This window comes from Chenopodium quinoa, unplaced genomic scaffold, assembly GCF_001683475.1.
Source record: "Chenopodium quinoa cultivar QQ74 unplaced genomic scaffold, ASM168347v1, whole genome shotgun sequence".
Taxonomy (NCBI): domain Eukaryota; kingdom Viridiplantae; phylum Streptophyta; class Magnoliopsida; order Caryophyllales; family Amaranthaceae; genus Chenopodium; species Chenopodium quinoa.
Window position 1 is genome coordinate 127,482 of NW_018745523.1, and position 15,149 is coordinate 142,630.

At 36.6% G+C, this 15,149-nt stretch overlaps 1 protein-coding gene, 1 long non-coding RNA gene and 1 other non-coding gene across 3 annotated transcripts; 2 read left to right on the forward strand and 1 right to left on the reverse strand.

The window, feature by feature from the left end:
* Positions 1 to 6,524: 6,524 nt before the first annotated feature.
* LOC110715412 lies at positions 6,525 to 8,974 on the reverse strand. Its single transcript, XM_021893994.1, has 3 exons — positions 8,594 to 8,974; positions 7,549 to 7,584; positions 6,525 to 6,998 (listed from the first exon to the last, which is right to left on the reverse strand). The coding sequence occupies exons 1-3, from the start codon at positions 8,972 to 8,974 to the stop codon at positions 6,525 to 6,527; spliced, it is 891 nt and encodes a 296-aa protein (XP_021749686.1).
* A 2,137-nt stretch (positions 8,975 to 11,111) lies between these two features.
* On the forward strand, positions 11,112 to 13,729 carry LOC110715559. Its single transcript, XR_002510319.1, has 2 exons — positions 11,112 to 11,694; positions 13,069 to 13,729. It is a non-coding gene; the product is annotated as an uncharacterized LOC110715559 (long non-coding RNA).
* A 588-nt stretch (positions 13,730 to 14,317) lies between these two features.
* On the forward strand, positions 14,318 to 14,404 carry TRNAM-CAU. Its single transcript is given in 2 exon segments — positions 14,318 to 14,355; positions 14,369 to 14,404. It is a non-coding gene; the product is annotated as a tRNA-Met (tRNA).
* Positions 14,405 to 15,149: the final 745 nt, after the last annotated feature.

The window sequence follows — 15,149 nt, forward strand, 5'->3', positions numbered from 1 at the left end:
AGAATGAGAAAGAAAACAAATAAGATGGAGGATTGGAATCATTTAACCTTACCTTTTCATTTGTTTGGTTTAACTATGGAATAGAATCACTTAACTTAACTCCCTTTATTTTTGTTTGAGGAGGGTAAGGGTAATTGTTACTTAGATTTTAGAGAGGTAACAAATGGATGGAAACCACTACCCCTAGGTAATGGTAATTGTTACCCAAACCTTCTAACCAAATACTTGGTAACGGTAATGCGGTGCATCCCTAGCACACGTCGCTGAAAAATAACGTAAACGCAAAACGACCCCTAAAATGAGACACTTACATTAATTTTTTTACCAATTCCGAGCTCAATTTAGGTCCTTAGGGGCTAAAATAACCCCCTATAACTTTAACGGGATATTTTTCAGCACGCAAATAAAAAAAATAGGATTGAGTGGCAATTAATAAGTTAGTAGCACTTTTGGTTTCAATTTTTTTTGAATGACTGCAATTTGCAAAATACTCCTCCGTCCCCATTTGTTTGTCACTTATGTCATTTTAGGTGCCCAAAATGTTAGTCACATTTCACATTTTCAGGTGCCACCCAACAAAAGTATTTAACAAATATGCCCTCATTTTTTTGTCTTTAATACCTGTGCTTCCCAAAGTGCCCTTATATTTGCTCATGTACTTGTGCCTTATTTAATTCTTGGTTTCCATTGAATTTTGTTACTCTGACCAACTTTTTCGACGTTATTTTCTCTATCTTCATTTCTTGATCTACACTTCACTCATTTTCTACACTCTTCCACTGAAGAACCCTAGTTTTTTTTTCATTATCTCTCTTCAATTTCAAATTTTTGGGGCCGAAAATCGTGGAAAAAATTTCTGGATCGGTGCTCTACTGGTTCAAACAGATCAAAGCCCTCAACTAATTTTGCGAATCCTTGGACTTTTAAAGGTGCTAGGTATCGTTCTTGTTCTTTGCCTCCCTTTGTGTTTGTTTTTACAATTATTTTGCGAAAAAATTGCATTTTTTTGTTGAGTATTACGGTAAATACAAATGTTTGGCATGGAAAATGATTTTGTCAAAGTGATTTTGGTTTTGGTTTGTCGATATTGTGTTGATTATGTGGGCTTCTTGATGAATGATGACTGATTATGAATTTGTGGGTTTTTCATAAATAATCGTTGGATTCATGAATTGCTATGATCTTGTTCTAGGGTTTGACTGTTTATTTGATTTAGGGTTTCGGTGTTCATTTGATTTAGGGTTACATTGTTCATTTGATTTAGGGTGTCACTGTTAATTTGATTTAGGGTTTTAATGTTCATTTGATTTAGGGTTTCAATGATGAGATGACCTAGGGGCTCACTATATCCATTGACAGGTTTATATCATGATTCCTCTTGTTTGAATGTTTCATGGATGAAACAGAAACAAAGGATCCATGTATTTACCTTTCAAAGTGATTGATTTTCATTGTGAATGTCCCTATAAAGGTCTTCCTCCAAAGAATGTGAATGGCTGCCTGGTTTTTTATGTTTCATGATCAAAACTCTTATGTATATGCATTGTTTCCTCTCAAGTGTTCCTATTTAAGTTTGGATTTAAGTGTTTGTGTTAATGTTTGTGGTTCAGGCTGCCTGTGTTAATGAGTGAGTCCCCTAGTTCAGAAGAATCACACTCTCATCACACCCAAAACTATGAAATGTATAGAAAGCAGAAGGCTTATAGGGATGAAGTTGATAAACCAGCCAAATCTCATGCCAAAATCCCCTTGGAGAAGCAAACTAGTTCACAAATTGACAGGTTGTTTGCTGATTCCGGATCACACTATACCTCTGAGACATACCAACCAATGCACTGATGGTGATTGTGAATTAGGCACTAGATGTAACGGGGAGCACAGTTACAACAATGAGACTAAGCGAATCAGGTTTGGCACTGTCCCAAAATGCATGTCACCTGCAAACTCTGACTACTGGCCTCATAATTGGAACAGAAGGCAAGCCAGAAAACATGGTTTGCTAAGAAGCTATGACAATGTTGATTCTGATTTCTCAGACTCCAATGATGATGGTGGTGGTTGCTCTCTCTAAGAAGCCTGTGTCCCTCAAAAAAGATTTTGATAATGAATCATAGAGCTAATTTTTAGTATGTCTTGTCTTGTTTTAAGTTTGGACAGATTTGACCATTATGAATGGTTGTACTTTGAAAATGATAATAAACCTGTTTTGCCTTTGGGGACTGCTGATGTTGATTCATGTTGCTTTACTTTGGTTGCCTTGTTGCTTATTTTTTTGTTGTTGTTGATGATTTATGTTGCCTTGTTTCCTATGCTTTTGTTGTTGTTGATGATGAACAATTGAGTGATCCTTTTGGTTATGATGATGAACAATTGCTTATGCTTTTGGTTGATGAATGATTGGTTTATGTTGCCTATTCTTTTGTTGTTGATGATGATGACCAATGGCTTATGGTTATGATGAACAATTGGTTGATGCTTGTCTTCTTGATGGCTATGCTTATGACTTACAATTGCCTTGTTGTTGTCTATGCTTATGATGAACATTTGGTTGTTGCCTATGATGCATATACTTGTGCTTATGATGAACATTAGTCTGTGATGATAGCTTATTTGTATTGAGAAGGCAATAGGGATCTTGTTCATTTCATTTTGACCATAAGCAGTTATATTGCATGATTCTAGTTATATTTGGCTTCTCATTTTGCCTTCTATGATAAAAAGGAACTAACACTCTAAGACCTCTGTCAATAACTTTAAAAAAAATTAACTTTATGTACTACTGCAAATGGGATTCTTATTTAACTGTTCCTAGTAAAGGACAGTTTACAAATATCCCATTTGGCAATAGTACATTACGTTTAAAGGATGTGACTTGTTGAGGCCATGATGAACAATGGGAGTATAATGTAATAAGGCTTTGTGTTTTTGCCATATAACTTGATTTTGTGTTACTTATATTTTCCATTTTGGTTAGATGTGATTGCTAATGACTTCATATTAGACATTATATATCCCTTTATATGCCTTCAATGATATGCACATTGTTACCTAAGACCTTGTATATGTTGCAATCATGCTTATGTTGTCCAATGGAAGGGGTGTGTCAGTAGTTTTAACAATGGTGTTAACCTATTTATACACCCCATCTATTGACACAACATAAGGTGTTGCTGTTTTTGAACAATGATGTGTCTTTTTTGCTGAGATATCCAACTTTAAATGCCTTTTCATTCTGTTGTTCTTAGTGAATAACTCAGAGTGTTCCTGATTTATTTCCTTTGCTGACTTTGGAATGTTAGTGACTGTTTGGTTGGAGTGTCACTGATGCTTGGGGACAATATGAGTTAACAAAAAAAAAATAGTGCAATGATATTATGAGCACTATGTTTTCCTAAATAAGATGAGTTTTTCATTTCATAACAAAGGATGTGATTACATTTTCAAGTGACCTAATGTCAAGGCAAAACATAAACATAAATACATGTCAAAAGACTAAGGCTTTGTCCCCTACACTAATGTGCGTTGGCATTGAAGTAGATGCCTCTTGATCATTGGCCATAACAGGCCTATAACACTCTGTTGTTGTAAAATGTCTTCCATTGCTCTGATCTTGCATACCTTATGTGTTTGCATTGTTGTGTTCTTGAGTTGTCTGTGTGTTAGCATTGTATTGCTCTTGAGTGTCTTCTTCATCATCTAAATTTGGCTTGTCCATATACACTCTCTCCCATACATCAATCATAGCTCACATAGGAGCTTCTATGTCATCTTTTAGTATGCCCTCTCTTTTCAGTTTATCCTTATTCACATGAGGAGGTTCAAACCTGTTTGACCCTTTACTTTTCAAGATTTGGTTCATGGTGTGGCACAGAGTTACCCACACCTTGAACAGTCTTGTTGGACTTAGCTCATCAAAAGCTTGCTCCACAGCTTTTAATCAACTGATCTGGTGTTTTAGCCATTTTTTTGTGTTGGAGTGATTGGATGCTTCTGAAAAATCCTAAGTCTAGGATGTTCATGTTAGGACTGTTTGGAGGTTGTTAAGATAAAAGTGAATTCTGGTTGTTCACAATGTTCTTGCCAAACAGGATCATCTTGGGTTATATGAGCCTTTGCATTATCTTGTTGAATGTAGATTGTGTTGTGATGACTTGTTTGAGGCCACTTTGCCATAATTGCCGGTATGAAATTTTCCACTAACATCCATCTTGACACATCCCTGTTGATTGGATCAATGACCTTTGTAACTATTCCCCTTTCTTTGAGTTCCTAAGTGCTAGCTCTTTCTTTGCAAAAGGGAAAATGTCTATTTTTCCATCAAATATGACTTCCTTTTGTGCATTATACCAAGGTTTTGCAACTACTCCTTGGAACATGAACTTGGGAATGAACTTCTGAGATTGCATAACTCTATGTGGTCCTCTTTCCCCTTTTGCTAAGTATGATCTATGTGTTTTTTTTTTGTCGAAGTAAACCACTTTTCATCAATGTGGACTGTGTTGTACATTGATTGGTACACTCTCTTTGTACCTGGTGTATCGCCTATAATGTTGTTGAGAATAAACCTGAGCCTCTCTATTCTATTTGTTGGTGTGAGCTTTGGCTTCAATGCATTTGTGTGAGGTGTTATATCCCCTCTCTTCACCATTCTTTGGATTGTGCTTTTCCCCACATTTAGAATTGAAGCTAAGTCTCTTTGGCATGATCTGTTCCCCATTGCCACTGCCCTGATATCCTTTTTTTTTAAGCTACGCCAACCGAGCAAAATTATTTATATTAAATCAAGGTCCACCAAAGTTTGAAGACTTTGGGGAAAAGAACTCATACAAACACGTTCCGAAAAGATACTAGTGTCCCATCTAGCAACGAAATGAGCAACCGTATTCCCCGCTCGTTTAACATGATTACAAGAAAAAGAAGATAAACTACTACTCATCCTAACCACATCATCATATAGGAGAAAGATAGGAGCAACACCAATTTGCTTAGTTTGGATAGCACGAACAGCCCTAAGAGCATCACTCTCAAGCACCACCTTCTCAAAACCCAACCTACGAACCAACTCCATTCCATATCACATCGCACCTGCCTCTGCCATTTCAGGGGGCCAACTAGCATCATATCTCTTCATTGCAGCAGCAAAAGCACCCTCAGCATCACGCAAAACCGCCCCGAACTGAACACCCCTGTCATTCAGAATGTGCGCATCCACATTCAGCTTTACAACCCCATTCAAAGGAGGAGACCACGAGCAAGCAGAATTACACACCACATGTACTCCAGTCCCCCTCAGCCCAGCATTATAAAGCCCATATTCAGCGTTCAATTGCACAAAACAAGTAGCTAAGCACACAGCATTGATATCACGATTGCCTTCATGAATATGCTCATTACGGCAATGCCAAGCAGCCCAACAAAGCGAAGCATAGACACGCAATTGCTCGTTGCTAACCGTTTTTGCGATCCAACATAACTTCTCAGCAAAAGAAGTCTCTGGGTTAGAAGCAAAAGTCACTGCACTTCCATATATCCTTAGCATACCTACACTCAAAGAGTGAATGCACAATTGTTTCATCATTAGCTCCACAAATTCGACAGCTGCTAGAGTCACCAATATGCCTCTTGTACAGCACATCACCAATAGCAAGTTGCCTCTTACACGTTCGCCACAAAAAATGACTAAGCTTTGGAGGTCCATCTATCCAAGTTCCAAATGACCTTCCACGCATCCTATTCACCCGTACCATGAGTCAGCTCCCACGCCCTTAACACACCCAGCCTACCGAGCCAATATCCACTTTGAACAGAATAAATACCATTCGGATTGGGCCACCAATAATGGTTGTCACAAGGCAAACTCTGAAAAATAGGAACATTTAAAACCGCAAGTTTGTCATCATCATTAAACGCCGCATCCAGTACCCCCTATCCCAACAACCATGCTCCATATCAATCAAATCACACACACGAAGGTCCAAATTGCTGTGCGGTTTGGGAGTCGGAAGCAGGTATGAGCTCTCACCAATAAGCCAAATGTCATCCCATACTCTAATTGATGCACCATTTCCCTCCCTCCACTTTAACCCATCAAGGAGAAGAGCTTTAGCACCCCAAATACTCCGCCAACTATAACTAGGGTCATGGCCCTTAGCCGCCTCTAAAAAGTCCGAGTTTTTGAAGTATTTTGCCTTAAACAAACCATGAAAAAGAGAGCACGGATTATTGCAAAGCCTCCACCCTTGTTTAATTAGCAAGTAGAGCTTGGTTAAAATTTCTCAATCCCGGAACCCCATTCCCCCCCATTGACTTCGAAAGGCAAAGAGACTCACATTTTTGCCAATACATCTTCCTCTCCGACCCCTTCGAACCCCACCAAAACTTAGCCAAAATTGAGTGAATCTCATCAATAAGGCCATCGAGGATCCTAAAATACTCATCATGTAAGTGGGAATTGCTTGAGCCACAGCTTTTATAAGAACCTCTTTACCCACACGAGACAACAATTTCTCCTTCCACCCTTGTAATTATTTCTTCCAAATCCTCTCTTTCAAACTAGCAAAAATCGCCTTCTTTGACCTTTCAATTATCGTGGGCAAGCCAAGGTATTTTTCATGCCTATCCACCTCCCTAACCCCAAGAGTGGCAGTGATTTCCCTTCGTCGATTTGCAGACACACATTTGCTAAAAGCTACCTCAGTTTTACTGAGATTGACACTCTGACCGGATGCTTTTTCATACACACTAATAATGTCAGCAATTTTAGAGCATTCATTCAATGTAGCTTTTGCAAAAAGAATACTATCATCTGCAAAAAATAAATGGGAAATTCTAAGGGGCCCCCTAGAAATTCGAGCACTATGAATAAAATTCTCATTTGCCGCTATTGCTAGCAAAGTAGAGAAAGCATCAGCACAAATTAAGAATAAATAGGGGGATGTAGGATCACCTTGTCGAAGATCACGGGTAGGAACCAACGATCCAGATATGCCACCATTATACTTAAAAGAGAAAGACACGCTAGCCAGACATTTCATGATACGATCAATCCAAGATTGCGGGGGATCCCATTTTTTGCATAACCTTCTTCAAAAAGCACCACTCCACTCTATCATACGCTTTACTCATATCGAGATTCAGTACCACTGACCCATCCTTTCCTTCCCCCTTCCTCTTCATAGTTTTAATGTGCTGATGTTTGAGTTCTTATTAGATGAAGGTGTATTGGTGCACCTATCTTGGCCATTTGCCTATGATGCAAAGTCAGCTTGATTTCCTTTGCAAGAAATCTGTTTGTTTGCGTTGCGTGGTGTCATTTGTTTAACCACACAAATAAATATTTACCCAAATTTTTTTTTGGATATTTATGTCTATCTGGACAGGTTCAATTCATTTCACTAAGTTTCTCTAGTTCTCTTTTCATAATTGTTTAGAGCCCTTTGTATGTACATGTGCTGTATTGGATTCTCAATTCTCTTTGCCCCCAGCGTTGTTAATCTCATTTTCTTATGCCTTTAGTAAAATTCCCCTTTATTTGGGCTGTTAAGCTACCTGTTCTGGCTTCTGAGTAAGAAACTCCACCTGTTCCTGCCAAAGAAGGAAAAAGATGCATTTAATTGTACCTTGCATTGATTATCTGCCTTGATTAATCTTCATAATCTGTTTTTCACGCTCTTCACTTATATTTGCTTTGGCAGGTATTATAGGATGGTGATAATGCTGTAGACATACATTTTCCTTTGATCAGCTCAGTTCTTGCTTGGTTCCATCTATGATAGGAGAGGAAGTAAACATTTGCGGAGGGGTGTGTTTGTTACCGAGCTTGCTCATATAATGTCAAGTAGTGCTTGTAGTGTAGATTCTGCTAATTGAACAAAGGAACAGTTATTTATTTGTTAATTCTTGTCTATTTTCTTGCAGACTGGAAACCTTGTCAACTTGTGTTTTCTGGTTACAAATCTCGATATTGGTTAGATGGTTACCCTACTTGAGCTCAATATATCTAAACAACCACTCCCCTTCCGCCCCTTCCTAAACTATAAATGTTGTTCCACAATTTAATGAAGGTTGCCCTATGCTGCTAAGTAGGGTTTATTTAATACTCGTTTCAGTTTAATAGATAGTTCGCTTTTTACAGTTACTAAGAAAATGATTAAAAGTAACCTGTAGGAGCCTCTTAGGGAAAGTGTATTATGAAATGGAGCCTCTAAGTGAGTACGAAGCATGAAATTAATGATCGCATAATACAGGCATACAGCCATGCCTTATGCCTTGTGCTTATGCACATGTTTATAATGAATAAGTGATATATGCATAACTTAATGATCGCATAATACAGGCATACAGCCATGCTTTTGCCTTGTGCTTATGCACATGTTTATAATGAATAAGTGATATATGCATAATGCATCAGCCTCGCTTGATAAATTTACCAAAATTACATAATAAACAAGCTAATGGAGCAAAAAATCCCAAAATGTTATTGCAGTTAGTAAGGCATTGTTGACTACCATAACATTAAGTATAGGTGAAATTACAGAGTGATATACATGATATGTTAAAATTCTTGACCATACAACTCTATAACAGAAGCTACCTTCTTTTGTAAGTCTGCTTTATTTGAACCAACCATCATATCAAGCTCCTGTCTATCCATAAAAAAGAAAAAAACTGGTGTGGCTTGAATATTGAATGCATCACTTAGATCAGGTACATCGTCGACATCAATGCTAACGAACAAGGAAGAAGCATATTTTCGAGACAAGTCACCATAGAAGGGTGCAATTACCCTACAAGGTCCACACCATGACGCCTTAAAACATGCTATAATAATCTTGCCTTTTAGGTTCAACGTCTCCTCCCAAGCTTCAAGCGTGAGAATATGTTGCACATTTCCATTTGCGTGGAAGGAATCGTCGTCATCATCGTATGATCCACATATACAACCACAACACAAGTTACTAAGGATGGATGTCATGTTTCACCTTGCAAAATCACCTTCGTTTCGTTGGGGAAAGGCCAAAATTACGGAGAGTTATGGCCAATCCCCCTTCCCCTTTGAAATGGTTCTTTAGTTAAAAGAATGTTTTCAACTACTTGTGTTGATAAAATGTAGAACCCTTTTTGAGGCAAAAATTTGTTGATGGAGGATCAAAGAGAAATTTGGGGTGGAAGATGTGGAGAATAAATATATGGAAATAGTGCACTATATTTGGCTATTTATTGGATTGAATTGTAGCTAGAAATTTCGAAATAATATAAAGACAAATAAATTTGCCAACAAAAGCCAGCATTTTCTTTTTTATCTTTTAATTAATCTATATTAAGGCACATGTGATTAATACTACTCTGTACAACTCTAAATAGAAAGGTTACATAATTTTTAACTTCTCATTATCTTGATTAAAAAGAATCTTTAACAACATTATATTTATCTATATTTCATCTCTTCTCAATGTATCTCTCTATTGTGTATGAAGGAGTGATTATATATTCCAACTCTAATCTATCCACACCCCTCCCTTCCTAAATATTTGTCCTCATCTACCCACAAATTACGGCGCCAAAATTTATGCATTTACATCTTGAAAACCCACATTTTACCTAATATGAGTTTACTAAATCGGATAATTTCAAAATCTTGTATGAGACTATCTCAATTAAACTTCATATAGAGTATGAAGCATTATGTATACTTGTACAATGAAAACTAATTTAAGATAAGCTTTTTGTTTGAAATAGATACATAAGTTTTACTTCCTCCAAACATTTTAGAATAATGACCCTTAACTCCTTAAGGCTGCATAAAAGAAAATTAAAATAGAAAGATTAAGAATTATTATTATGTACTTTCTCCGTTCCTAAAAGTTCGACTCACTTTGCAATTGTGCGGTCTCCAATGAACAACTTTGACCATGAATAACTCCGGCTATGTATAAGTGAAAATTGTAAAAAGTTGATATATAGATTATTTACAATAAGGGAATTCTTATAAGATCTCACATGCTAATTTATTTATATTGTATAGCTCATAAAATTTGGTCAAAATTATTTTATTTTGACCACATGAATAATAAGTGAGTCGAACTTTCAGAAACGGAGGTAGTATTATTAGAAATCTAATTGACTCATGAATTTTTGTCACAAACTTCCAAATTTATACTTCCTCGATCTATTTATTTTATATTAATACCATTATGGAGTGTTATAGTCTTAAATTTGGAAATTATCAACAACACCGATGAATGATATTGGAACCATCTCTTACTGCTTTTCACTACCAATACTACAAAATTCCAAAACAACTACATAGTTGAACCAAACTCTTTCTTTAGATTTCATAAACAAATTGGTATGATTCTTATAGTTCAAACCTAACTCATATGAACTCAAGGGACATTTCACGCACTCACTTCAATTTTGGCCGAATTTTCCAAAATTGCCTAAAACCGTGGATATAGCCTTTAATTTTTTTTTACCATTTTTCACTTTTGTGAAATCGAAAATGTAACAAGTCCGGGTGCTTCCCATAGATGCCAAGACACCACGGGAGTCCATTTGTGTGGTTGGAACTGTCCATTCTGTCTTTAAATTGTCAATTTGCCCGTTTAGAACCTACATCCCCTTTCATTAACTCAAGGCCACCACGAGCCTTTACATAACCGACCAGTGCTCAAATATGGTTACAAACAACGGAAGGAAAAAGTGGTTGGGGCTCTTCCCATGGACCTAACAATATCCTAGGAGACCATTTGAAAGTTGGAACCATCCACTTTACCTGTAAATATTCCTCCCTTAATTAACTCATCAGATTCCAAACTACATTATATAATCCTAAGATATTCCCCTACATTTCTTTGTTTTTTCACCAGCGATTCCGGAAACCTCGTCCAAAAGTGTATTACTAGGTATAATTTATAACCTTCAGTTTTGAATTTTTTTTTTCCGACTTTTTTAACCCAAAAAGAAAAATGGTCATGGTACTTTCCATTGATCCCACGATATTTCGAGAGGCTATACGACTAGTTGGAACCATTCACTTAAACCGTCAGCATAACTATTTTACTGTACTTGTCATTTCATTGGCAAAAGACCACCACATGCCTTTATGTGACTGAGTAACGATTGTATATGGTTCAAAACCACATTATATGACCCTGGGATGTATCCCCCTATGATTCCGTGATTTTTCGACATCAGATCGCGAAACCTCCGAAATTGGTCCGAATTCGTGTATTATAATTTTCAAATTTGGCTTCTGGTGAACTTTTTTTGACCCAACAAGGTTATGCATCGACATAATTTTTGAGGTATAAATCGAGACGAATATTACAAAATCTCAAGTGAGAATAAATTTTTTCCCATCAAAAGTTAAAAACTAGTCAAAGTAAAGTACCGTATATAAATTAAATTAAATTAAATAGTATAAAAGTCTATATGTTACAAGTAAAAATAACCTCCTTTCAAAAAAAAAAAAAAAAAAAAAAAAAAAAAAAAAAAACCTCAGTTTTTCCCTGTTTTGATATTTCCTCGGTTTGAGGCTTCGGCCTTTCACTTATATTTTCCCTCATAATATCATACGGTGCATTTCTCTGTCACACACTCTCTCTCTCCTCCATTGAAGTGTACTGTCGTACTTTGAATTCCCCATTGAAGCGGCTTCTGAGCTTTCTCGCCTCCATTAAAGCGGCTTCTGAGGTAAGATGATTTTCCATATTCTAGGTTTTTTTTCACACTATCATTAATTTAATTGTCTGCATTGTCAATTAGGGTTCATGTGATATTTTTAGCCTAATTTGATACTTTATTCAAATTAAACCTGCTAATGTGTTGCATATTTCGACCCTAATCGAGTCCACGAACTGAACTAAAAATCTTATTGATTATCGTGCTGAGCTTGAAATTTGAGGTATCTCGAATTGAGCCTGCTTAAATCCTATTGAGCTCGAGTCGATCGGGCTTGGCTCGTAATTATACTTCCCCTAATGAATCACTCTTAAGGCATGCTTGGATTGGGGGAGATGTATTACTAGGATAATAAAAGTCAAACTAAGCAAAATGAAAGTGAAAATAGGGAAGGAGGAGATAGTGATGGTGTAATTGTAAGGAAAATTATGTAATGACGGTGTGGTATGAGGTGAAGAAAGAGGAACTAATGCCCTCATTTTGGTGGTAATATTTACCTTGGGGGGAGGGTGGGTAACTATTAGTCTATTACCCTCATTACGAGGGTAATAATTCCTCCATCTCTCTCTTTTCCTCATGGCACAATTACTTTATTTCATTTGTAAACACCATGCCTCCTACAATACCACCTCTAATTACTTATGTTTTTTCAAGTTTGACTTTTATTACCCCTTAATATATTACCTTCAATCCAAGCAAGACCTTAATGTTTATATACAGGTATGGAAAAAGCTTTTGAATTTTTGAGGCAGATTTGTTGGATTTGTGTCATATGGGTTAAAGTCTGAAATTGAAATAACACAAAGTATTTTTGCCATTGAATACCACAAACCACAAATTCATTTCCATTCCCATTATTTATGACTTCGTTCCAAACATATCGTTAAGGTATATTGTAGTCAAGTTGTTAGAAACCTTAGCATTTGATCATTGCGTGCTCGCTCACTTTGCTTCCCTGTATTAGCTTCTTTTGTTTCCAAGAGCTTCAGAGCAATATCTGAACTCTACACCGACATGTATTTATGATCTCTCGAACTTTAGTTGTACCTGTTGTCTATACCTTTTGTATATTGTATTTTGGTTGTGTATGCTAGATTACTAGTTAAGAACAATTAGCTGGTGTGATTTATTTGTATAGCTGATGCAATTGTTGGTAGGCAAGGAGGGGGCTGAGAAATTGTCCTTCGTAGTGTCAAAAAATGAGCTTGACTGCCCTTTCACTCTAGTGAATACACTTGTTGCATCAGAGACACCATTCCTAACCCCTCTTTTTTTCTCCGGATGAAATTTTAGCTCCTAAATGTTGTATGATGTATCATCATCTATTGCATTGCAATACTATGGTTTCTGTTTACCATTCTGCATTTAATACCTGTGGAATTTCAGGATAGTTGATTGATAATCTACTGCATACTGCCTATAGAAAATGCCTAAAAAGAAGTCTTCAAAGGCGTCCAATACTCCAAAAGAAGAACCTGATACTCAACTAGTAAAACTATCTGCTAACTCAAAAAAGGCCGACGAAAGTGAGTGCCTAAAAAGAAGTCTTCAAAGGCCTCCAATGCTCCAAAAGAACTTGATGCTCAACAAGAAAAACCATCTGCTGGTCTTTAAAAGGCCGACGAAATTGATACTATCTTTGCAAGCCGAAAGAGGAAGAAGGCTGAGCAAGAAAAGGCTGAAAGAACTAGCAACACAAATGAAAAATCGAAGAAAATAAAGAAAAAGATGAAGAGAAGCCTAAAAGAAAATGAAGCTTTGAACCCTGACTCCAAGCCTAGAAGGAGAACAAATGACAGACTTGCTATTTACTCAGAAGAAGAGCTGAGACTTAACAGTCAAGACGGTGGTAACACTGGAGAATGCCCTTTTGATTCTTCTTGTTGCTTTTAAGATCATACTCCTAGGATTTTATTTATGATTGTTATGTTCTTAGTAGAGATTTTTCAAACATGGCAGTGTGATCCACCTTTGCATTCTGCTTGTCAAACCCAGTAAAACTCATTTGACATCTGTACAAGCAATTTTGATGCAGTATTGTTTGGCATTTTTCCTGGCTTGGCTATTGATTCAAATGCAATTTTGAAATGCTTAATGAAGCCTCTACTGTTCCAAGATCTTTAAGGGATACATTGAAGACTAACAAACTTTGAATAGTCGTAGACTTGTAGTTCATGTTATTTTTGTAGCTCAGGTCAAGATGATGCCTATTAGTATTACACACGCGAATGTATCATGCACATGTTAAATCTATACGACTACACTCTTGCTTATTGCTCATTACGAGCTCTTTTAGAAACAGTGATGTACAGTCCCTTGTGAATGTTATTAACCAGATATTCTTGAACTAAAATCAAGTCGAGTTTTTTTTTACATTATTTTTTTTCGTATTTTTGAGAGGGATTGACCAAAAGTCCGAAATAATATGAATCCCCGCATTGATAAAATCACGACTTTTTATAAATCTCTTTGGCTAATAAGGTATATTAGCTTCGTTAATGTAGTAGAGATGCATATGTGGTGATATAAAGGAGAGATACAGTAGAATTGTAATGAATAAGAGTTTCAGCAATAAATTGATATAATGGAAACTGATTTCTATATAATGCTTAAAACTAAGAAATCAACACCAAAAGGGGTGGTGGCGCAGTTGGCTAGCGCGTAGGTCTCATAGCTAAGTTGAGTGATCCTGAGGTCGAGAGTTCGAGCCTCTCTCACCCCATCAATTTTTAGTTTTTTTAAAAGCTACTATTAAGGCACCCTCTACTTTGGCTAATCTGATTACAGTTATTCAAGCTACTACTGTTAATCTTGGGCTCTCCTAGAAGTTATAAGTATTTAAGCTTTTGATTTTTAGTTTTGACGTGATCAAATCATGCTTACGCCAAAACGAAAAAACCTCTACTCGTATTAATGTTGGGTGCTATACAATGCTGTATATCATCATACTTCCTCAGATGTCTATTAATCACTACATTTCCCTAATTTAGAAGTTATAAGTGCAATATTTATTTTTCGTAAATTTTTTTCGTCATGATCGTTCTTGTTCTATCTAAAAAAAACATTAATAAAGAATGGAGAAATTATAATTCATGACAAATGTTAATAAAAACGATCCATTCACAATCCATCTTATATTCTTAGTTACTTTGAGCCCTTGGAGAGTTGGAGAATCCATCTTTGAAAGCTATTACTCATGCCTTTTAAAGTTTTAAGACCCTCCCAAAGATTGTCATTGAAACCGAAGTGAGCAAGGTTATGGCACTGTCTTATGGTCACCTAAGGCTCTCTACCAAGAGATTTGGTACTAGCAAGAGCATTGGATGGTGTCGAAAGGTCTCTTCAAACCCTTTGAAAGTTAATGGTTCACAAGTATGCTGTATGCAGCATATGAGGGATGTCCAAAGCTGGTTCGTAAACAAACGGCTTTGATTCACTAAGTTCAAATTAGCCCTTTGGAAACTTAA

What these genes read in the sequence shown, in the direction of transcription:
- LOC110715412 (XM_021893994.1), bottom strand. Translation starts at nt 8,974, where the DNA reads ATGACATCCATCCTTAGTAACTTGTGTTGTGGTTGTATATGTGGATCA. An exon ending in AAGCAGACTTACAAAAGAAG is followed by an intron (nt 7,585 to 8,593) that starts GTAGCTTCTGTT and finishes CTTCTTTGGCAG; the next exon opens with GAACAGGTGGAGTTTCTTAC. An exon ending in TTACTCAGAAGCCAGAACAG is followed by an intron (nt 6,999 to 7,548) that starts GTAGCTTAACAG and finishes TTCTCTTTTAAG; the next exon opens with TATAATGGTGGCATATCTGG.